This window comes from Cupressus sempervirens, chromosome 2 (assembly GCF_028749045.1).
Source record: "Cupressus sempervirens isolate cs-2001-9-10 chromosome 2, ASM2874904v1, whole genome shotgun sequence".
NCBI lineage: Eukaryota > Viridiplantae > Streptophyta > Pinopsida > Cupressales > Cupressaceae > Cupressus > Cupressus sempervirens.
In genome coordinates, this window is record NC_143119.1 from 22,220,449 (window position 1) to 22,246,631 (window position 26,183).

At 32.8% G+C, this 26,183-nt stretch overlaps 1 protein-coding gene across 1 annotated transcript; it reads left to right on the forward strand.

The window, feature by feature from the left end:
* Positions 1–3,444: 3,444 nt before the first annotated feature.
* On the forward strand, positions 3,445–7,427 carry LOC149570883 (linoleate 9S-lipoxygenase-like). The gene is made up of 9 exons (XM_089812442.1): positions 3,445–3,738; positions 3,847–4,160; positions 4,301–4,541; positions 4,626–4,982; positions 5,093–5,178; positions 5,438–5,545; positions 5,654–5,958; positions 6,130–6,393; positions 6,468–7,427. Exons 1-9 carry the CDS (start codon positions 3,549–3,551, stop codon positions 7,252–7,254), a joined length of 2,652 nt encoding a protein of 883 aa, XP_089668568.1. The 5' UTR covers positions 3,445–3,548; the 3' UTR covers positions 7,255–7,427.
* Positions 7,428–26,183: the final 18,756 nt, after the last annotated feature.

The following is a 26,183-nucleotide window of genomic DNA, read 5'->3' on the forward strand; positions in this document are numbered from 1 at the left end:
TTGATGAACAGGCTGGTTTAGTCACTTTAGTATTAAGAGTCTTAAAAAATTTCACAAAATATTATTTGTTGAACATGATCATTTTGTCACTTTTGTAACACTAGAATTAAAAATCTTTAAAAAATTCACATGATTCAAACTTTTATAATACTAAATGTTTTTCTAACACTAAAGTACAAGTCCTAGAAATTTTCCAAGACATCACTTGTATACAAGTCTTAGAAATTTTTTACATCACCCAGACTTCTATAACACTAAATGCTTTTTTAAAACTAAAATACAAGTCCTAGAAATTTCCCAAGACATGAGTTGTATACCAGTCCTATAAATTTTCCACATGCCCTAGATTTTTATAACACTAAATACTTTTCTAATACTAAAATAAAAGTCCTAGAAATTTCCCAAGACATCACTTGTTTACAAGTTCTAGAAATATTCCACATGATCCAGAGTTTTATAATACTAAATGTTTTTCTAACACTAAAATACAAGTCCTAGAAATTTCCCACGACATACTTGTATACAAGTCCTAGAAATCTTCCACATGATCTAGACTTTTATAACACTAAATGTTTTTCTAAAATTAAAATACAAGTCATAGAAATTTCCCAAAACATCACTTGTATACAAGTCTTAGAAATTTTCCACATGACCCAAAATTTTATAACACTAAATGCTTTTCTAACACTAAAATACAATTCTTAGAAATTTCCCAAGACATCAATTGTATACAAATCTTAGAAATTTTCCACATGACCCAAGACTTTTATAACACTAAATGTTTTTTCAACATTAAAATACAAGTCCTATAAATTTCCCAAGATATCAATTGTATACTAGTCCTAAAAAATTTCCACATGACCCAGATTTTTATAACACTAAATGCTTTTTTAACACTAAAATACAAGTCCTAAAAATTTCCCAAGACATCAAGTCCTAGAAATTTTCAAAAACTACTACTTGTTGAACATGTAGGTATAGTCACTATTGTAATACTAATGTGAAAAGTATGAAAAATATTCCACATAACCTATACTTTTTTAAACACTAAAGACTTTTCTAACACTAAAATACAAATCCTAGAAATTTCCCAAGACATATACAATCAAACATCAATTGTTTTGTGGTCTTTTTTCGGTTTGCGGGAGAGATATTCATTTATGTTTACTCTCGTCCCCTACATTTAGTGACGACTATGGACTCTTATTTCTACAATCCTCACGGCAATTTGCGTAAAGTTGCGGCAAGTTTCTAAAATTTGTGAACTACACATTGAAATAAAATTGCTAATTGTTGGCTTGGTATTTAGAAGCTGAAGAAGTGCATTGAAAGGAAAAATGAGAAGGTTTTTCAATAGTAATCAAAACAATAAGAAGCCAAACACAAGACATTGATTGTGGACCAGATAAGGATCTAATCTCTTTTGTAGTACTACAATCAAAAGTCTTAAAATTTATTGATGAATACGTTGGTTTAGTCACTTTAGTATTAAGAGTCTTAAAAATTTCCACAAGATATTAATTATTGAACATGACCATTTTGTCACTTTTGTAATATTAGGATTAAAAATCTTTAAAAAATTCAAATGATTCAGACTTTTATAATACTGAATGTTTTTCTAACACTAAAATACAAGTCTTAAAAATTTCCCAAGACATCACTTGTATACAAGTACTAGAAATTTTTTACATGACCCAAACTTCTATAACACTAAATGCTTTTTTAACACTAAAATACAAGTCTTAGAAATTTTCCAAGACATGAGTTGTATGCCAGTCCTAGAAATTTTCCACATGACCTAAATTTTTATAACACTAAATGCTTTTCTAATACTAAAATACAAGTCCTAGAAATTTCCCAAAACATCACTTTGTTACAAGTTCTAGAAATATTCCACATGATCCATACTTTTATAACACTAAATGTTTTTCTAACACTAAAATACAAGTCCTATAAATTTACCAAGACATAGTTGTATACTAGTCCTAGAAATCTTCCACATGATCCAAACTTTTATAACACTAAATGTTTTTCTAACATTAAAATACAAGTCATGGAAATTTCCCAAAACATCACTTGTATACAAGTCTTAGAAATTTTTCACATGACCCAAAATTTTCTAACACTAAAATACAATTCCTAAAAATTTCCCAAGACATCAATTGTATACAAGTCCTAGAAATTTTCCACATGACCCAGACTTTTATAACACTAAATGTTTTTTTAACATTAAAATACAAGTCATAGAAATTTCCCAAGACATCAATTGTATACTAGTCCTAGAAATTTTCCACACGACCCAGACTTTTATAACACTAAATGCTTTTCTAACATTAAAATACAAGTCCTGGAAGTTTCCCAAAACATCAGTTGTATACAAGTCTCAAAAAATTTCCACGTATACAAGTCCTAGAAATTTTCCACATGACCCAGACTTTTATAATAGTAAATATGTTTTTAACACTAAAATACAAGTCCTACAAATTTCCCACATGACCCAGACTTTGATAACGTTAAATTTTTTTTTAACACTAAAATACAAGTCCTAGAAATTTCCCAAGACATGAGTTGTATACAAGTCCTACAAATTTTCCACATGACCTAGACTTTGATAACACTAAATACATTTTTAACACTAAAATACAAGTCCCAAGACTTTGATAACACTAAATACTTTTTTAAAACTAAAATACAAGTCCCAAGACTTTGATAACATTGAATACTTTTTTAACACTAAAATACAAGTCCTAGAAATTTTCACAAACTACTACTTGTTGAACATGTAGGTATAGTCACTATTGTAATACTAGTATTAAAAGTCTGAAAAAATTTATAAATAACCTAAACTTTTTTAACACTAAAGACTTTTCTAACACTAAAATACAAATCCTATAAATTTTCCACATGACCCAGACTTTTATAACAGTAAATATTTTTTTAACACTAAAATACAAGTCCTAGAAATTTCCCACATGACCCAGACTTTGATAACATTAAATGTTTTTTTAACACTAAAATACAAGTCCTAGAAATTTCCCAAGACATGAGTTGTATACGAGTCCTACAAATTTTCGACGACCCAGACTTTGATAACACTAAATACATTTTTAACACTAAAATACAAGTCCCAAGACTTTGATAACACTGAATACTTTTTTAACACTAAAATACAAGTCATAGAAATTTTCACAAACTACTACTTGTTGAACATGTAGGTATAGTCACTATTGTAATACTAGCATTAGAAGTCTGAAAAAAATTATAAATAACCTAAACTTTTTTAACACTAAAATACAAATTCTAGAAATTTCCCAAGACATTTTGTATACAAATCCGGTCTTTTTTTCGGTATGCAGTAGAGATATTCATTTATGTTTACTCTCGTCCCCTATATTTAATGACGATTGCGGACTCGTATTTCTACAATCCTCGCGGCAATTTGCATAAAGTTGCGGCAAGTTTCTAAAGTTTGCTGACTGCGCATTGAAACAAAATTGCTAATTGCTGGGTTGGCATTTAAAAGCTGAAGAAGCGCTTTGAAAGGAAAAATGAGGAGGTTTTTCAATAATGCCCAAAACAGTAAGAAAGACTATATAAAGATTGAGGGGACCGTAGTTTTGAGAAAAGCGTCGCTTCTGGATGGTAAAGACTTCGGTGCTAGTGTTGGAGACAGAGTGGCAGAGATCCTGCAGAAAAAGGTGGTCTTTCAACTGGTCAGTTGTGACCAGAAGGACAATGGTAACGTACACCTTACTTTTATTGCAAGTTTAGAGTCTAGAAGAACACTGCAAAATGCAAAATGGTATGTACCGTGTAACGAACTTTGTTTTGTTTATATTGGCGCAGAAACCGGCAAGGGTAAAGTTAGCCCTCATAAAGCTGCCTTAGACTGGAACTGGCCAGCTTTGGGAACAGTTATTAAGGATTCAGAACACAAAATCACTTTTGAATGGCCCGCTGACTATGGGACCCCCGGAGCTATACTCGTCACAAACAAGCATTTGCGAGAGTTTTATCTCAAACATGTTTGCATCAATCTTCCCGGTCACCCTCCCGGCAAAGGCTGTATTAATTTTCTCTGTAACTCGTGGGTTTATCCTACATGGATGGCTAAGTTTTGTTCCAGTTTGAGTAGTGGACGAATCTTCTTTGCAAATAACGTAGGCGGCATGTTAATTTACTTCATATATTAATGTTCTATACTCTATAGTTTTTCTTTGTTTGACGGGATCGAACTCGCGATATGTTTGAAGGCCAAGAATTATGATTATAATAAAGCGGAAATGTGTGATGTGTACAGAGCTATCTTCCTACGGAAACACCGGTGGGACTGTTCGGCTGGAGGAATGAGGAGCTGGTGAAATTGAAGGGCGGTGATAAAGGAAAGAGGGAACCGTGGGACCGTGTTTATGAGTATGATGTTTACAATGATTTGGGCGACCCTGAGAACGGGAAGGAGCTTGAGAGGGCAGTTCTCGGAGGATCCCGTGACTTCCCATATCCAATGAGGTGCAGAACTGGCCGTGGCGCAACAAGAATAAGTGAGTAAACCATAACCAAGCTGTGTTAATTTTAATGCTCCTTTGCATGACTTGAGCAGGCATTTAATTTTCTCCTTCTTGCAGACGATGATTTTGAGACTCGAAAGCCGCAGTGCAAATTGACAGCACTCATATCGCCAGGCTTCTATATCCCGTCAGATGAGAGGTTTCCTCTAGCCAGTCTTTCTGACTTTCGAGCCCATTTGATCAAAGCTTTCTCTAAAAAGCTCATTTGTGATATTTTTACAAATCTAAATGCTCTCAAGAAAAGTTTCTGCAATTTGAAGGAGGTTAAAGGTCTCTATAGTAAGGGACTTTTCTTGCCAGCTGATATTACAATTCGTTTAGCCAAGGCAGTCGTTCCCTATCAGATGATAAAAGGGATTTTGGATACAAACGACCAGGCGATCCTGAAATTTCCAAAACCCAATATAATAAGCAGTAAGTCACGTTAACTTTTAAGTTCATATGTATACATACTATGTCACAAAAATGCATTTGGAGAAGTTAGACTCTACCTGATGCTGTTATGAATTTGATGTGTGATTAAGGTGATGATAATGCGTGGAGGACAGACGAAGAGTTTGCCCGTCAAACACTTGCGGGTATTAATCCCATGGTTATTAAACGCTTGGAGGTGTGTACATTTTTAATCAATGTTTCCCCGATAGAAAATTTTAGCAAATCCAATGCCTTGGTGTATTTTGTATACTCAAGCAACTAATGAGGTTTGACTTTGAATTTGCATTTGATCATATCATTCACAATGATTATCTGGCCTTAATGTTGCTTAATTGAAATGACAGTATGCTTTTGGGGTTTCTCTATTTAAAAGTTTCGTTGTTAGATTCTTGTAAGAAGTTTATTCAGTCGAGGGATGTTTTTGGCCATGACAGCGCTTCCCGCCACATGGCAATCTGAACCCAGAAAACTTCGGTCAGCAGGAAAGCTCAATCACTGAGAAACATTTGCTTCCTTACTTGGATCAAATGTCAGTGAAAAAGGTACATTTCTTGTGATCTTTACAGTTCTTCAGCTTTGAGCCATAAGTATAATAATAAATGCCACAAGCATATCCATGTTGCTCATGACGGAGGATATGCTGGCTGTAGGCTATCGAAGATCAGAAGCTGTTTATATTGGACTACTACGATGCGTACATGCCCTACGTGGGACGCATTAACAACCTTCCTACAAGCAGAATCCATGCCACGCGCTCCATATTCTTCCTTGGCCAAGATGGAACTCTGAGGCCTATTGCCATCGAGCTGTGTTTGCCTCCCACAGTTGTGGGAGGCGGTGACAACCGCGTCTTCACACCTAATTATGGTGGAGAAGATAAGGGATGGTTGTGGGAGTTAGCCAAAGCTCACGTGCGATGCAACGACGCTGGTTATCACCAGCTAGTTAATCATTGGTAACTAGTTTTTATGGATAGACTATAGAGTCGGATTTACTAGACAAGGCGTAGTTAATCATTGGTCCGCAGTTATTATGTCTAGACTAGGGAGTTCATGCATTGTAATAAACCCAAAATCTTAATTAACACATGAAAATAGCTAATGTGGAGCCGGCTATACAATTTCAGGCTTAGAACACATGCGGTGGTAGAGCCGTTCATCATTTCAACTCACAGAAATCTGAGCAAATTGCACCCACTTCACAAGTTACTTGTCCCTCACTTTCGCAACACCATGGACATCAATCGTGCAGCTCGTGAAAACCTGATAAATGCAGATGGCATTATCGAGAGATGTTTCAGTCCAGGCAGATATGCAATGGAAATCTCTTCCAAAGCATACCTCGACTGGAAATTCAACGAGCAAGGTCTACCCGCTGATCTGAAAAGAAGGTAAGTTGTGAATGTTTTAGTCATCGATTGACATTGTAATTGATGATATTGATTTTGATGCCCTGCTTCTGCAGGGGCATGGCCACAATAAATGAAGCAGGTGGAGTGGAACTGGTGATCAAAGATTATCCATATGCGGTGGACGGGCTTGAAATATGGGATGCCTTGAAATCATGGGTGTCTGATTACTTATCACTTTATTACAGCGATGATGTGAGTATGGAAAGTGACGAAGAAGTGAGAGCGTGGTGGAAAGAGATAATAGAAGTTGGGCACGGGGACAAGAAGCTGCAACACGGTGGGAAGACAACCGAGGAGGCAGGGTGGTACAAGATGAAGAGCCTGAGCGATCTGAAGGAAGCAGTCACCACACTCATATGGATTGCCTCTGCTCACCACGCTGCGGTGAACTTCAGCCAGTATGATTACGCTGGATTCATGCCCAATCTCCCCAGTACCACCCGAAAGCTTGTTCCACAGAAAGGGTCGGACCAGTATTCCAAATTACTCAAGGACCCAGAGGCCTATTTTCTCAAGACTCTTACGGACCCTACCACAGCCACTACTACCATGGCTGTCTTGGAAATCTTGTCTCGCCATTCCACCGACGAGGTTTACTTGGGGCAGGGTTCAACCGAAGAATGGATTGATGACAATAGGGTTTCCCAAGCCTATCAGAAATTTCAGCAGAACCTGTTGGCCATCGAGAACAAGATTGTGGCTAGAAATGAGGATCCAAACCTGAAAAACAGATGTGGTGCCGCAAAGCTTCCCTACACGCTCCTATTTCCAAACACTTCAGATGAAACCAAGGCCGGTGGACTCACTTTTAAGGGAATTCCCAATAGCATCAGTATATGACTATGCTGAAAAGGGTTTTATTGTTGTTAGTCCAGGCAGAGCCTTATTTTTCTATCTCATTGTTAGTTTCTGTCTCGGGCAGGATACTTATGGAATCATTCAATCCATAAAATTTTAATTTGATGGAATCACTAAGCTAATAGAAATTAAGTATTAAATCTTTCTAACTAAAAGCTATTATAAAATCTAATAGTTTGCTATTAATATTTATTTTTCATTATTTAAAAACACGATTTTTTTATTTCTCATTGGTTTTAGCAATGAGAAAAATCATTTTAGTGGACAAAAATATGAAATTTGTCATGTTATGATAATCTGAAAAGCGTGTTTTGGAAGCTTCTCCGAAAGTTTGTCCCCATTTTCAAAAGGGTAAGTTCCAGTTGTAATTTTATAATAATTAAAAAGCTTCTTTAGGAAGCTTCTCCTGAAGGTTCAGCGTTTGTTTCCCTTGAGTTAAATTCCTTGAGTTCTGGTGTTTTTGTTACTGCACCTGTTCTTTCAGGTTTGAAAGAAGAGTAAATCTGAGAACCACACTATTGTGTAAAAAGATTAGGGGGCTGAGGAGAAAATTAACTCTCGAATCCTTTGCCGCTCAAAATTGAGAGCAATATAACTATGGGATGTAATAGTGCTGCCAAGAAAAAATGGATTCTGAAGGAAAATTGGAATTATTGGAACTCAAAGTTTTTGATAGGCAAGGATAAGATGCTACCTCTGGAAAATAAAAGTCAAGGGCTCATAAACATTTTGCACTAGTAAATAACTTGTAGAAGTAACGAGGTTGATGAAGGACCAATTTATGTGGAGTTTCAATACTCTGGTAGATGTGATTGGGCTAGGTTTTCATGACTATAATGCAGTAATTAAGCATCCCATGGATCTCGGTAAAGTGAAATGAAAGCTTAAAGAAGGTAAGTATGGCTCGCCTCTTGATTTTTTGGCAGATGTAAGATTGAATTTTCATAATAACATGACTTATAATCAAGAATGGCATGGTTTTCAATGCATGGCTAAGGCTTATCTCATGGCATTTGTTGGGGGTCTTTCACAACAGGGGGTAGGAACATCGAAGTACATTATACTTTCACTTGGATCATTAGAGCATCATATAAACCCTTAGTATAATCATGCTCCTCCTTCCAATTTTGACATTAATACAGGTGAAGCCTCTCATCTATTCAATCACTATTTTTTCCAGATATATTAACAAATTTCTCACATTTGGAAGAACCCCAAAAATGTAATGATGGTATGTGTTGAAATTTAATAAAAAAGAGATCTTATAGGCCATATGTTTGGATGCTTAAGGATTTTCCTTCCCAATTTGAGATTATTACCAAAAAATCTTGTATTTTGAGTACAAACTGTGGAATTTGAATTCATTAAGTCTATCGACTTTTCTCAACTACATTTCTAGCTTGTAAATTCTTGTAGCTTGCAATTAGGTTCTGGGAGAAGTTGAAGGTTGAAGCAAAATTCATTGGGATCGTGATTCAAAGATTTATTGGGGCTACAACAATTATTATGAATGAAAAAATAGGTGGCTCTATGATACTGGTAGGCCTTGTTGCTATAGATGGTTTAGTTATTACGGTAATCATATTGTCAATACATATCTGGTGCTCACCTCAATCCTTCACTCTTCACTACCTTCCTTGGGTTCAGATGAAAGTCATATTCTTTAATTTCTTATTTTATGTAAGATTTTATATCATTATCAAAGTAAAAATCTATTTGTGTTACTTTTTAGTAAAAATTGAGGATAACCTAATATATCCTTCACTTTCTCCCCCCAAAAAGAATCAATTTTGAATGTGCATAAAAGAACATTCTATATGATTTTTTTATTATGGTTTAAGCTTACATAGAAGCGCATGATCTTGCATCCATTTGTTCATCATTTTCACTAAAATTAACATTTCATCCATCTTTTGAGCTCTAGAAAGAAAACATCAAACATCTACACTTAGAAAGACAGTATATTAAAAGATGTACCAATTCGAATATTTAATTTGCATATTCTAGATTTGATGTAATCAAGTTCTTTAATCATACTGCTCTCTATTGCTATAGATTTGCAGAAGCCAAGGCAGAAGCAAGTGTTTATATGGTACAAGTTGTAGTTTGCTAGTCTTTGTGTTACCCATTAGACTGCCAGAAAAATCAAGGGGCATTGGCACAATTCAACTCATCAAACTCTAGATCATCATTGAAGGATCTAATCCATTCTACGTGTTGTGCATGCCATGATTTTCATCTTTCTGAAGCAACTATTTCAAGATATGCTAGGGTCAAAAGAAAACATTGATACAAAATAAAAATGTAAATGGGTGATTTGCATTTCTCTGCGACTTCCCATTCCATTTTACTGTACATATTGTCTACTGTCTAGTATTAAAAATGCACCATTTTCCCCCACGCCTTTTTATTCTATTCCTTATACTCTCTGCTATGAGGACTCCCATGAAAGAAACCAATACATACAATATGAGGATCCGCCAAGTGTTAATCTCTTAGACATTGAAGGGGTGTGGACACTCATAGAAAACACATGTGCATTTTAAATTGACACCAATATGTGCAACCATGTATAAGACCATAATTCTCTAAATGCTACATGATGCTAGTTTAGGACAAGGTTGCACATCTTGGTATGGATATGATGTTACTAAAGATGTGAAAGAGGCCAAAACCAATTTTTCTATGGAAGCCTTCATTATGTGCTTGAAAAATACTATTTTTGAGGAACACAATGTTCAAATAAATTAGAGAATGTTACTTTCCATTTTGTGTCAAATTGGAGGTTATAATGTCACACGCCTTGGTATTGACATTTTGTATACCCGTGATTGAGGCCAACACAAAGATTAAGAAAAAGTTCTTCCCATACAAAAAAAAGTTTACATAAGAATCTGAGCCTTATATGTAGACAAAATGATCTCTGATACTCCAAGATAGCCATAGAAATCCCTACTACAACTCCTATATCTGCATTAGGCTAGGACAAAGGTAATAAGTCACAAAAATTTGACAAATGTTAGGATGATAATTACATTAGCTTACACAATGGCATTGGACATGAGTAATGGTTCCTATTTGTCTAACCTACATCATACATTTAACTATCTTGAGGATATTAATAACAAAAATACAATGCCTCAATCCTAGTTTCATGATTGTAGATGATTCAAATGAACACAAGTGTCATCATGAATGTTGCATTTTTTCCTCTGCTTACTTAGATGGTCATAGTATATTAGGGTGAACATGTGAGTAGAAAATGCACTTTCAATTATATAGTTAAATAATATATTTCATAGTCTACTACAAACACTTCACATCTAGAAGTCAATAATATATTGTTTTTACTACTGGGCCAGCTTTAAACATGGTACATTAAGGAACAAAATTAAGTTTGGAAATAAAAGTCAACTTTGACTATTTAGCACTTTTAGCTTAGGAATTAGTCATTAGTGTGTTATGTTAAGCGGACAGTTATTATTGCCTCTAAAATCACAATGCATGATTAAGATGATATTTATAATCCCAAACCAAAAAGAAGGATAACATATATCAATAGATAATAAATCAACCTTGATAAATATAAAACTAACCTTATTTTTATTCTATCAAAATAACTTATATAAAGAAAGATAATTTAATATTGTAATTTCTATATTTATAAAATTAATTTTTTTAAATATTTATTCTTAGATTTTAATTTATATATTTAACTAATTATTGATAATTATAAATCAAAATAAAAGGTGTAAAATATTTTTATACTAAATACTATCCTAAATGGGAGCTATCCCGATAACACTAGTTAAAGAAAAAAATTATATATAGTAGTTTTAAAATACTTATTAAATAAAAAAATAAGTGTATTTCCATTGTATGATATATTTATATTATATATTTCTAAGTTATGAGCAATTTAAATCTTGGCAATTTTCCTAATTCAAACAATTTACATCTTGCATTATAGGTCACTTAATTTGTATATTATTTACTTCTTGCATTATAGGTCACTTAATTTGGATAAATTATTTTGATTGATTTATATTAGAAGTAAATAAAACTATAGAAGTTAGGAGACTTTTTTCGAGCGTACAAATTTCTTCAAACCTTAACATGACTAATGTGTAAATAAAAGGAACTTTCATACTACTATAAACTTTAAATAAGAAATTAAACAAATTCAACATGCATTAAAGGAGAATATGGAAAGGTATTATTAATTTGTAATTATTTTCTAATTTTATATGATTTCTATTTCAAATAAAATTATTTAATTTTTTGGCTCTATATTGTTAAGTCTTACAAAACCTTCTCACCATGTTATCTTTGTTGCATGTATCTCCATGTTTTATAGAATTGTATACATCTTCTCACTGATTAGGATGTCCTATCACATTGGGTCAGTCACTCCTTCTCATTGAGCCTCATGATTGTGAAGACTTAAACAATGATCTTCATGCATACCGATGTAGTAGTTGTTATTCACTGCCACATCAGGTTGCAAACATAGTCCTTTCAGTGACACTCTCTCAAATCTAATTTACATGACACTTAGATCTACTTATGTAGCTTTTGCATTAATATAATTGAGTATACCACTCTTAGTTTCTTTGGGTAATTCTCTGTCATCTAAGTTCAATTTTACAATTCTCATTTTTCAAAGTTGAATTTTAAAGCTTCTAGCCCCTCCCATCTAAATATCTTGCGAGAGATAAAAATCTCAACACTCTGCTATCAATGTAACATCAAGGATGTGGTGACCCTAAAATGCTCCACTACATCTTGTATTCCATTTGAATTCACAGTTGAACCCACTAAAGATAGGAACTTTGGTACTTGCGCCCCTTATTTTTTATTATTGTTAGTAGAGCCTTGTGTTTTTTATCTCATTTTCTTCTATTAATTTGACTTCAACATTATTCATTTTAAAATATTAAAGGATATGTGTAATGTTTTATAGTTAACTCATTTTAATTTTGATTTTTGAAATAATATTTCTCTTTTTCAATTGGCTCTCTATATTTTTTCATTTTTATTTTTAAAGTTTTGACATATTTTTATATTTTTACACCTAATGTTATGGAATTTTATTTTTATTTTATGAAGACAATTATTTTAAATATAATTAGCTATTATTCTAAATAATATTAACATAATTAATTACATTTTAAATTTTATAGAATATTTGTAATGTTATGGAGTTAGCTTATTCTTTCTTTCTTTCTTTTAATATTTCTTTATTTCTAAACACTCTTTATATTTTTTGCTAGTAGTTTTTTTTTTTAAATTAATATTTATTTAGATTTCTACATTTAATTTAGTTTATGTTCAAAAGAATTTATATTATTTTATATTTATAAAGTATAAAATCTATGACAAATATTAATTTAAGTGCTAAGTTATATTTAATATAGTATTACAATGAAAGTAAGTGACTTTTCATTAATTAAACATGTAATTAGTGACATAATATAGTATTGTTGAAAAAATTAATCATTTTAGCTTAATTAAATAATGTAATGAAGTAAATTAATTGATAGACAGTTGAGTTATTATTCTTTAAAATAAATTTTAAATTAATTGAGAAAATTACATATAAAAAATGTTAAATAACTTCCATTGAGAGTTTATATATAAATTGATTTGTTGCTATTTGACATACTATCACAGAGCCAAAGATTGCTCACTTTGCCTTGTGTCTCTTTTTTTAGGGATTGCCTTTGGGTCCTTGGCTCTAACATCTAGAAGTTTTGGATCCTAGATGCCATTTTTGTTGTCAACCCAAAAGCTTCCTGCATATTTTTTGGTTCTGCAGGTGAGCCCAGATTTATTGGCTCTAGGTCCACAATTTTTTAGGTCTTTCCATTGAAAGGCTTTCACTCGGCATATGGTGGTTCTAGGAGATGTTCCTAGACTCCCTTTTAAATATGCCCAAATTTGGCATGCTTTCAAAATGGAGATTTTGTTTACTACTTGGAAAGATCGCAATGATGTTTCATTCTCTCATAGCTTTCTTGATATTCATTTTGCTATGTACTCTAAAGCACATATGCGTAATAATGCCATGTTGCAGATACAAGTACAAACTGACAAAGTTGTGCTGGAGGTGGCTCACCTACTGTAATGTCCCCTTTTTCTGGGACATTATAATTTTGTGTGGTGAACTCACTTCGCCTAGGTTTTGGGGGAGAAAAGGTTTGTTGTAGGATTTAGTTTGATATTTGGCCTAGACATTTCCAATTCCAAACCCATCAAAGTAGTTTTGGCAAGTTGTCCAGATGCTTACTATTTTTAGTAAGTAATCAAAGCTCATTATTTTTGGTACCTCAATGTTGGGTTGGAAGCGTGTCGCCGAGAGCTTTCTAATGAGCTATTGCACATGCTCATCAGAGTTCATTTGGTCAGTTATTTTAATGCCTAATGACTATATGGTTTACTAACTAAGTGAATATTAAAGTTCATTTAACTTGTCACTTTATTTTAAAAAGGTATTATGTTCACTTAAGTGACTAAAGGACAAAAAAGTTGCTTTATCCCACATTGCTTAAATGAGCATGCATCCCATTGGGAAAAGTAATAAAGGTACAACAAGCTCCACATGACAGGATATAAAGATTGAATATTTAAAAAAAATATTAATCTAGGAGCTGGAAACAGTTTCTGGTTATCTCTTTGAGGATGCAAACCTTTGAGGAATCTTTGAAGGTTGGACGCAAACCTAGCCTTCTTGCAAGTTTTATTTATATTTCCAATCTAACAGTTATTTCTATATGTAAGATTGGATATTCTAGATTATTACATGTTATTTTATTACTATTATATAATGTAGTAACATATTTTGGCGGATTGTTGTGTTAACTCCTGGTGCATATATGTATTTTTGAATATTGGAAAAATAAATAAACTTTCTGAGTTTTCTTGTATTGAAATCTGTTGGTTATAAAACTATTAAAGTTTTGGAAATTGTATCAAGTGTTAGTTTTCTGTTCGATTTTTAAATTTGCATTTAATATCAAGGGTTTTGGGTAAAATATCCAGAAAGGGATATTCCAGTGGTATTAGAGCTGGTCTTCTTGCCAACCTATGAAGTTGTATCAAAGCCATGTTTTCTGCTAGCTAGTGTGGGTTTTGGAAATTGATAATAAATGCTTATCAGATTTTATTGGAGCCAAAGGTCCTATGTCTTGTGGAATTTGCAGAAAACGGAGACCCACAAAATTTTAAATCATAACTATTGAATCTTGTTGTCATATGAAGTGCAGTTAGAGGTAAGAAATTGAAATTCCTAGCAACAGTTGTAGAGTTTGTTATATGGATTAAATCTGAGTAATAGACGTCCAAGCAGAAGTCAGCAAGGCATGAGATTCCAATTCAAACGATAAAGTAAGAACCATTGTTTGGTGTGCATTTGGAGTAGTGAATACCAATGGTTGAGTTTGATACTCTGCACGTGGAGTAAGTATTGCGTTGGCAGGAAAGGTAGAGAAGGTTTGAATAAAAATGGCCTCGAAAGGGAAGGTTGTGCATTGACAACTATTGTGCAACACAAAACCACACCCAGGCAAGTCAGGAGGTAAACCCAAGCAAAGGAAAACTCATGCAAACTCTAGTTTCGAACAGGTTACAATGTATCCACTATGGACTAGTGTTGGCTGAGTATAAGTTAACATTGGTTCTGTTACTATTCTTTTTCATTCACGTAAGGAAAGGTGATGTTGGTAACATGTGGAGCTACCCTATGCAAGAATCTAAACACTGACCATCATTCCCATTTGCTATGTGTTAGTAGAGGTCACCATTTGCAATGAAGAAACATTATGGGTAAGCTTGAAATGGGTGTCAAGTGCAGTGATGTAGGCTAGAAAACCCATTGAATGAATGTGTTTTACCTACATGGGTTATAGGAAGTTTGACTCTTGCATAGGTGTAATATCAAAGATTTATCCCTACAGGTACCCATAATTTAATAAAGATTTGAACTCTAGCACCATCAGTGTTGAAGAAACTCAGTGGTACCAGTCTTGGCTCAGCAAACATTGATAGTGTTTGCAGGAAGGAAAAAAATTGCTTGAGTGGAGGTATTGGCTTGATTTGAAGCACAGGTATTCTCATTTATACATAGACACAGATATCCGAGGGTCAATCACTATCAAGTGCAGATGCCAGATTTCTTCATCAAGGTTTGAACTACTCTCCAAGTTGGCATCAGTTAAAACACAGGTCTCAGCATTTTGTTCCACCTAGAATTTCATTCTTTTATATAACTGAGTATTATGTGTAATAATCTAAGATCCTTTTTATCATCAGTTGAGACTTTCTTACTGATTGGATCCTTGCTAGTTAGAAATCTGGGAGATTTGAATTTTTCACCCCAACCATAAACTCCAGGTTTTCCTTCCATTCCGGTTACCTTCATCTACAAATATATTGAAGAATTTGTCCATAACAAGCAATTGAAATATAGCAATAACAATAACCAATTAATTGAGAAGACGCCAAGCCTATAGGATAATAGTGGCTACCTCAGCACATTCACCAAGGATAATCAACTATTTCGGGTATGTTCTTCTTGCTTGTCCACATAGTTAACTCTCTTATCCTTATTATTGTTATTGTCTTCAGTATATGATTGTAAGTTCATTCGTTCTCCTGTATTACTAGATGATTGAAGAACTTTGAATATCAAGTTTAGTCTGAGATTTATTAGTGCAAAAAAGGATCTATTTATGGGTTTAAATTCAGCATTTAATGGTGTTGAATTAGCAAATAGTGGCTAGTTTGTTCATGGATCTGTTACTGAAAAATTAGGTGATTGGTGGGAAATTGGTTGACAAAATTAATGAGTTAGAGTTCTTAGAACTCTATAATAAATTTGGGAATCATTACAATGGTGTGTGTGTTAATCTACAGCAATGCATTACCTTTTAAAGCAACAGTTGTATCAAAAGGGCGTTCCTATAGCGGCAAAAACCAAAACAATAGGGGCACTTAATCAAAAGGACTTCCAACTTGATATTAAAATTGAAGTAATGAGATTGTACGATAATTATAACAAATTCTCATCAAAGCTTCAAAAAGAATTCCCTTTCATTGATTACATGGACTTTCAGCTAGGGCTGCAAAACAAGACGGATATGATAAGAAATAAATGGTATGATTTGGCTTGAGACCTCCTTGCAGAGGATAGGTACAGAAATTTACATAAGCCTTGATCAACTTGATAATAGTACTAAAAGGAAAGAGGAATAAGAGGTCCCTACAGTAAATAGAAGCCTCTATGATGAATTCTCAGCAGATAGTGACCATCATACAGCTGACCTTATGGAGGGCAAAAATCAGACCTTAAAAAACAGATCAGAAAATTCATTTGATGACAATGAATCCCAAGATCATGATTTGGGTGGACACGCAACCACCTTGGAAGTGGAAGAGTGTGAAGATATTGTTATATCAACAACTTCTACCTCATCATTTGAGCCAACCTATGAGGTGCATAGCAACAAAATCCTAGATATTGAGGAGTGTATAGATGATAGCATACACGATGTTGCTCATCATATGGTGAGTGACATTGATTCAGCCTCATATCATAGTGCAAATGACAAATTGGAAGATTTGTGTGGAATTGTTTTGTCACAAGGGGATCATCGTTTAGCAAGCCAATTGAAGGTTAATGATAGGATGGTTGCCACAACCGTTAAGCATTTTGATGTTGCTTGTCAAATTTTGGCCACCTATGGTTGGAGTACTCCTTTGACAGATGAGCATGGTGATATTTTTTTTTCCCTTGCAGAGATACATGCACTCTGAGAAGTGATTGGAATGATGAAACAAAATTACCTACAACTACTTGCAGATAGAGATTTTCTTCTCGAGTGGGATCGCATTTGTTATGTTGCATTGCAGGGAAATGAGGAGAAGGTTGATAAGCTCATTCATGAGCTTGAGGTGACTATGGATTCTTTACAAAGTGCCTATTTGGCCTTTGAAGAGCCACAATTACAAATTGAGAAGCTTACAGAGGAGTTGAGTTTACCACGGTCTCCACCAACTACAGATATACTACAGTTACACACAGAGGTAGTTGATAAAAAAATTATATCCATGGGTTGTAGTAGGGATGTGGTCACATCTATCATAGATATTTCAGTTGGGATGAGTACCTTGGTGGAGAACAGTAGAGAACCACTAGTTGTATCGAGTTCTCCTAAGGTTAGTGTCATGACAGTTGATACAGGACAATTTTTTGGTAGCTCTTGTGTCACAATGGTGGATTCTCCTAAGAGTTGTGTGGTAGTACACGACACTACTTTGTCATCCACACGGGGTATTCACAGAGTGTCATCTGGTTGGGAGTATAGCTCTCATGTTGATTTGTTTCCATCTCTTAGAAGAAAATCTATCACTTCATTTCATGCAACTAATTTTGGATGTTGGCTTGTTGATTTTCATAGTCAAAGGGATCAACTACTTGATTCAAGTGTTTTTAGTGATGAGCCATTGATAGAGGTTGGAGCATTTTACTGTGAATACATAGTGAGGAGTGCTCATCATTTTTCTTTTGTCCCATGCGTGGGGGACTTGATGATGCATCGGTGTGGGTTGGTTCCAGAATTATATCATCCTTTGTGGGATGGGTATTCACCATCTTTGGAAGGTGGGATTAGCAGATGCAAGCATCCAACTCAACTATTTGTGGGGGATTACTTGCAGGGAAAGCTATCGATTATACATCATGTTGATATGTATCCAACATGGTTTGCTACTTCTATGTCACAACATTCTCTTATGGGTACATGGTTACAAGATGACTATGGTGTCAGTTGGCATGATGGATTGGTTAGTTATCACATCCATGGGAGTTTAGCAGGAGTTGTAGAGAGATGTTGTGTTATAGAAACACCTTAGTTTCGCATCAATGTGTATTTTGACAGAGACACCTTAGTTTCACATGTCTCAACAACTTTCTTGTTCTTATTTATTGTCAATGGATATGTATTAACTAAAATCAATAATTATTAAAACAATATCTAATGAGATGTACCTAAAAATTATATTGGAAGTAAGTTATTTATTGCGATCAAGTATATATTTGTATAATGTATGATTATATGATTATGTTTTTTTTTTTTGTTAATATTTTTAGGATTATGTATTATGTATTTGAGATTATTTATATTTTGTTATGTATTAATTTTTTAGTAGTATTTAAAAATACATTAATACATATTAATTATAGAATATATCAATGTTTATGATATTATTAGTTCTTGTAATCAGCAGACGAATCAAAGCAAAGTGCTAAATTTTCTTTTCTCAAAACATAATAGTTAGTCTTTAATATTTATTTTTCATAATATATAAATATGATTTTTCTGATTTATCATTGTCTAGAGCAATGAAAAAAATCATTTATTTGAGTTTAAATTACATAATTTATAGCATTACAATTATTTTTAAAAATTAAGAAGCTTCATCAGACAAAATTTTGGAAGCTTCTCATGGGAAAGCTCCTCTAAAGCTGGACAACACTTGCTAAAAGTATTGTGAAGCATTCCTCTAGCAAAAACTCCTTTGGGTTAATATTTAACATTGTTTGAAAACAATCGATTCGAACAAAGCTTCAAGTCATCTATAATGTTCAGAAAATGATAAATGATCTGTATTTCAAGAGACCAAATTACAGATTGGTGTTGCATTAAAAACAAGACAATTTACCCTTTAACAACAAACCAACACTGAAACCACCACTATTGTATTGTGCATCAATAGTGAGAAAACAAGGAGCCAGGTTTTTAAAAAAAAATAAAAAGCTCAACAAAGATCTCCAAAAGTCAAGCCTGTTTTAAAAAGATTACCATTACAATGAATCAAACAAGACAAATAGCTAAATCCTACTGATAACATAGGTTTGTTTCAATTTTTTGGCAAATATTTAAAAAATAGCAGTTTAAAGTAGAAGAAACAGGTCAAATTGAGGGTCAAAAGCAGATCAAAACAACTCTAAATTTGTCAAAGTCTCCTAAACCCCCAAGCAAAGAATTTCATCCAGTTTTCCACATAATTCAAACACTGAATTTCCAAACTAACACAAAATGTACATGAATATTCAGCCAAATGAAGAAAAAATTACCCTCAAGATGAAGTGAATCTATCACCTCATAGAGCACTAGCATCTAGAACATCAAACCCTATAGATCTTCAAAGTATTTTGAAGATCGAAGTGCCCGAAGTTGACCTTCCCATGTGAATTGAGAAAGTCTGCTTCTATTTTTTTTAAATGAGATTTTTTTTCAATTTTATTAATATCGATGGAATTATTTTAAGAAAATCTCTCATGATTGCTTCTTTTTAAGAATACACTCCCTCAGAAATAAACAATTTTCCAAAACTCTCACAAGATAGGAATAACCCCCAACCTTGCAAGCATTTAAAATATACAACTCCATATATGTGCCATGTCCATTGCAACACCAAGTTTGGTCCTTTTGCATTTCAAATTTCCTTACCATTATGTTGATGGGAAAAATAATTGTTATAACCTTTACAAATGTCATCAAAATTGAGAGAGTAAGTAAGAGGATCATATTGAAAAGCCTTACAAGATTTAGAGTTCATTTTCTCAACCTTGCAAAATCATTCTTCAATCTCACAATCACATTCTTCCATCCATTTCTTGAACACCAATTTCTTCTACCACTAATAATTTTTTTAAATCTAACATCCAAAAAAACCCAACAAAACTTCAACCTATGTTCTTTACAATGATGAGAAATATTATTACCTTCTTCAATAATTGGTTGAAGCATCTTTGACATATCAACTCTTCACAATATGCAGAAAAAATTATAAGACTGCAAATTATCTATAAAAATGTTTAGCAGCATATGAAACAACATTTATATGCCCTCCATTGCCTCTTTTATTTTTGCTTTCCTAAAAACCCTTGCACATTGTAGAGTGCCTTGTTGCTAAAAAGAAAGAGACATAATGGTGGATAATGTGGATCTTGATGCATATTCAACTTTAATTTCAAGAGGCCAAAAATGATCAATTGTTATTGTGACAAAAGCCTCTCTTCCATTGCTCCAACCTTATGCTAAATAGATTTTCACTTCTCTCTACTCACCATTTTAAAAGTGTTCAGAGTTAATTTTCCTATCATCTAGTTTATTGTATTTTATTCAAATCAAAGCTTCCACCAAGAAATCTGTCTTGTTGCTTGCTAGTTGTAAGATGTTCATTGAAAAGAATGTTGAGGCTAAGGCAACACAAATGTGCTACATGCAAACTACTGAGGCATTCAGTTGCCCACACACCTCCCATGTACATAGCTATGTGGCATGTTATTAAGGATTGTAATTTAGACAATTTAACAAATTTTATATTCTATTATTCAATGATTTCAAAGGACTAAAATTAAAATATAGTGTTGTACAATAGTTAGAATTAATTGTGAAATTTATGATAAAATGAATTACAAAAAATTTGTGATAAAATGAATTATGTGATATTTTCACACAAAAATTAGGTCAAATTTCAAGTGGTAGATATTATAATATTTTTCCTTTGTGGTTCTTAATTTCATTATAAAATTTTTAGATGCTTTTTCAAAATTTTCTTTAACCCAATGCATGTTTTCAATATTTGGGTGCAAAAATTTATGAACAAGGTTAAAAAAAACTAAGGTTATTTATATGTGATTCTATAAATTTATACATTATTAGGCTACAAACATTCTTTCATGTTTCAAATTTGAAGGCAGTGGTACTAAATTAGTTTTACATGGAGATTGAACTAAGAAAAAGTTCATTGCTTAAGTAACGAAAAAAGGCATTTGATTGCATGATGGTAGGAGAGGGTTTAAGATGCATAAGTAATATGGAATATTGTAATAAAAAGGATCTATCATTAATATTGTCCATTGTTCCTAGCCAATATTGTTATACTCTATAAATAATTAGTTTTCAAAATTTATTAAATAAAGATACGGTTGGGTTGCTTGGTTGCATTTTTTATATTCTCCCTAAATAATTAGTTAGGTAATGTTGTTCTATACCACTTTTGAAAATTATGAACAATATTTTTTCTTAGTGTTAAGATATACTTAAGAATGATTTGTTTTAAGTTAGTTACTCTTCATGATGTCATGATTTATATTTTCTTCACAAAGATAGTCTACTTTAAACAAATAACTTATTATTTATCAAGAACACTGTATTATTTATCAAGATTGTAGAACCTAAGATTAAAAAATATAATGAATCAAAGCTCTCCCATATTTGATGTATATTTAATAATTTGAACCCTAAACTAGACCAATATTTCCCTAGAGGTTCAATTCACTATTTAAAAACATATAAAACCAAGAGACAAAAGCCTACAATCACTCAAAATCTCGATTATTCACTATTTTACAAAAAAAAAATTGATAATTAATCTTGAAAATTAATTGCCATCAAATAAGTCAAATGCTCTTCAATTTATGCATAGTAGCACAATGGTAAACATCATCACCACCTTTTTTAGACACTGTCAAATAATAACAATCTCAAAATTTTGCACATACAATTTCACTAGACTCTTACTCCAAAACCTACCACACTAAAGGCAAGAACTTTGGTGCTTGCGCCCCTTGTTTGAAATATAGAGATGTAGGAAACTGATTTGAACTTGGACTACTTGAATATTAGTACAATAGAAATATGACCAACATCATTCCAATCAGTTTTCTTGCACAAATGATTACATAGTTCATGTCGTTGTAAGTTAATACCATACATGTAAAAAACTAAATTACAAGTAATTTTCAATTTTTATAAAAAATCTTTTAAATAGACTTTAAAATATTATTTATTTATATTCAATTTATCATATATACATAAAATAATTATTTAAGAAAAACCTCTATCCAAAATATCTTTTATGAAAAATTACTTTAAGATTTTATTTTTTTTAAGAATTAAAAAATAAAACTCTTCTCACAAATATCTTATAAATAATATTTTTAAAAAAATAAAATAGACTAAGAGATATTATTTATTTATATTTAATATAATACAATAATCAATCAAAAAAATCATCCAAAAATCTATTATATTCTCTTAAATATTTTTGTTTAATGAGAAAGAGGTCGAAGCCATTGATTAAGTTGAATAAAACCAATACAACCCAACTTGAGGGCACTGAGAGGACAAAGTTAGGGGATAGTCTTTCAGTGTAGCCCTACATGGATCCAAATATCCAATGGATTACAATAAATATATAGTAACTCTAGGGGATGATCCCTTTAAATCCTCTTGTGACTACAACACCATGCACCCAACCAATCTTTGCACCTATTTAGCTGAGTACTAAATTGACTGAAGTGATTAGCACTTCATCTACCAAGTAGCTACTGCTTCCTCCATCATTATATTTGGCTTCACAGCAACTAGGTATTTCTACTATCAGTGCAATATCTACTTTTTTGCTATCCCTTCTATTTCTACTGTTATTACAATTCACAGTATACAAATAATAAGTACAAAGACAATTGAAAGCAAGCCTCGACCGAGTACTAAAGTTTCAAGCAAGGACAAAGGCAAAGAAGAAGACATTGATATTGATGATGATATACTTATCTTGAATTGGGATATCTCTACTCTGAATCCTTGATCAAATGAACATCGTAGGTGAACTATTCTAGAAGAAAGCTAAGCAGCAGAAGGTTATAGAAGAGAAAAGCAGAGAAAATCAAGTGCTTGAAGATGTAAAGAACATACTTATAGATGCACTAAGTATCGAGGTTGATAGTACACAACCTATTTTGGTTTAATTAGAAAAAGTTGTTTAGAAATTCAATGAAGATCTGAATGGGCAAGAAAAGTTGTTACAAACAGTAGAGAGGAAATTTGAGAACAAAGTATTGGAGCAAGTTACACAAAAAATTGCAATATATCAAGTAGACCAATTTATTATTCTCAGCTCATTAGAAACCTCTACAAATAATTTTACTTCATTATTCAGCAAGTTATGTGATACATCTATCTTCACTTTGGAAATCAAAGATAAACTATCTAAGATAGATGAAGACTTAAAGGAAAGTGCAAGCAAAATTATCACATTTCTGACTAATATGCCAGTAGAATTATTAAGGGAAGAAGCTAGAATCAGGGCCACACTTATAGACATCCAAGGCATGATTCTCCCAAACATGGATGCATTGTAGAAATACATTACATGCCAAAAATCTCATCCATGATAACAGCTTCTTCATAGCTGATCACATAATGGAGTTATCAGTAGAAGTACAAATTGCATTACATGCAAACAAGGTGTTATAGGAAAATTGGGACAAGACAATGGCATTAATTTTGAAAATACATTCTGACTTCTTGTCATATTTTGGCATTACCATGTAGCATACATCTTTGGCACAAATGTCAAAAAAGTGGAGAAGGTGAAATAAGATAAAAAGGGAGAGAAGATGTGATATAAAGATATAAGATATATAGTAAGTATAATATGTGTATATATGTATGGGGGAGTAGCATAATATTATACATATACATGTATAGTTAATCAAAAAAAATGTCTTACAAAAGCAATTTTGAAAAATCTCACAAATAGAGTATATTACCAAGTTGAAGACGCGGGATGGAGACTAAAGATTATTTTGAATTTGAAATTTTGAGAATTCAATTTTTGATTAATAAGTGCTTTTTTCACTAATGCCAAAGGGGGAGATTGTTGACATTATGGTCAAGTTTGTTCATTAGTGACTCAAACTTAGTCAGATGGTTTGTAGCTATCGAGCATATCTTGTAGTTTATAGTATTAATCAAGTAATTCAGGCTCTACCAAGTTCTACAATTGCTACCGAGTTCCAGAATCAATAATCAATTCACATCGAACAGTATATACAAAGTTGATGAGTATCAATGCAAACTGAGCTTCATGGTATTTACCAAGTTGCATATTGTAAATTGTGGTCTCCAATGTTTGTCGAGTTCCCACCATTAGTGATGTGAATCAAGTGTTGACTGAGTTAGGAAGTGTCAACCCTGTGGTTCAGTTTATACTGAGCTCATAGTATTAGTGTTGACCAAATCTTGCAGCGTCAACCAAGTGATTTAGTTTATATGTCGAGTTTCGTAGTGTTCACTGAGTCACCAATGATGATCGAGTTCAGACTACTTAAAAGAGATTCTAGTATGAACTGAGCTTCTACATCTACCGAGGGCATGACAATGTCGAGTGTTGACAATAGTTGTCGAGTATCAGAACCTTACTGAGTTTGTCTCTAGAACCCGAGTACCAGCAGTTGGGCTGACTTTGTGTATTTTATTGAAACCTATATTATAGCAGACTTTGATAAATTATAATTTGGATTGGTACATATGTAATGCATCCAAACAAGATGTAGAAGAACATTTAGAGTGAATTAAGAAGGTGACAAGCAGTATAAGGAAAAAGAAAGATTTATTTATCATAGCATGGTGATTATTACACCCCAAAGGAATCTCAACCAGCAAATCAGAGTTGCAGATTAGAGATCAACCATTGGTTCATCCTAATAGGTGGAACAATTAAATCCTTTCATAAGATAGACTTAACAATCTTTTACAAATCTCTTTACCGAGTGCATACTTCATTGAGTATTTTGTAAATCCTTTAGCAAGGTGGACCTAGCAATCCTTATTGCTCCTAACAGGTCAGATCATCAAAAGTAATCAATTATAAGCCTTAACTAGCCAAATTTATACTACAGTATTAAAGCTTGTGGGTATCATCCCCACCCCAGTTTTACTTTCTATTTGGAAGGTTTTTGGGTCATCATGTCTTGTGTCAAAGTTTTATGAATGTTTTAATGCTTTAATTTTTTCATGCATGAAATTAGATCAGAATATATATGAAGGATTAATTGGTGGAATGAGAATAAGTTTTATTGGTTCTTGATTTACCCCTCCCCTCTCAATAACCTAGCCTATCTTATATTCCCAACACTCACTGCCCAAACAAGTAATTTACTATTAAGTTCCTTAATTACAAAAGTAGATGTTGTAACTTCTTTTGGCTGATCTCTATCCTTAGCTCAATCTCGGATCACAAAACCGCTTTTGCAAATGATACACAAAACTTCACATTCACAAATAACATTACATCACATAACTTGCACATCAATTGCCAAATAATTTCGCAAGATGTCTTTGCATAAATACCATGCCTTCTCCAAAATTGTTGCTAGTTGGGCTCAGACCAAAATACAATTTTACAACTTAGAGTAAACATCTAGGATGTCGTCCCTAATTGGTCAAGTAATTCTTTTGTAAATAAAATAATTCTTTACCTTTAATTTTGTTGTTTTGTTCACTGGTAAATCATGAATATCTCTTTTTCGTATTGTCTGTATTGATGTATGAGGTTATATACATCATCATCATCATGCATATTGTTTCCATCTAACCTCTCTCTCACATTTAACATCATATAAACAAGTTATACATCAAAACAATACACTGTTGTAAACCAGATTCATACTTAGACAATTTTATGAGTACCAAAAGCTAAGTATCTTTATTTCTGAGGTTTTCTACAACATGTACATCATGTGTTGTCATTAATGAAAACAATTACATCACTACATATATCCAATTATCAACAATAACAAGGCCTATCATACACATTTTATCTAAGCACATTATAAATAATATCATTCTTGCATGCTAATTCAATTGTCGTGCCAATAACTTGTGGAAGTTATCCTGGTCTTTCATTTAATCCTAGGGGTATTGTAGCATCACCTAAAACTCTAACACTTAGGATAAGAAAACGTATGAATCCAATGTTCGAGCTCTGCAGGTTCTTCTTCTTTTAAGTCTAGATCAAGATTGATTTGGAATTAGAAGAGAGTGAGGAATACATAA

Bases quoted from the DNA above. Each gene is read 5' to 3' on its own strand.
- LOC149570883 (XM_089812442.1), top strand. From the start codon at position 3,549: ATGAGGAGGTTTTTCAATAATGCCCAAAACAGTAAGAAAGACTATATA. The intron at 4,983-5,092 runs GTAAGTCACGTT...TGTGTGATTAAG, and splicing joins AAAACCCAATATAATAAGCA to GTGATGATAATGCGTGGAGG. The intron at 6,394-6,467 runs GTAAGTTGTGAA...CTGCTTCTGCAG, and splicing joins CCCGCTGATCTGAAAAGAAG to GGGCATGGCCACAATAAATG.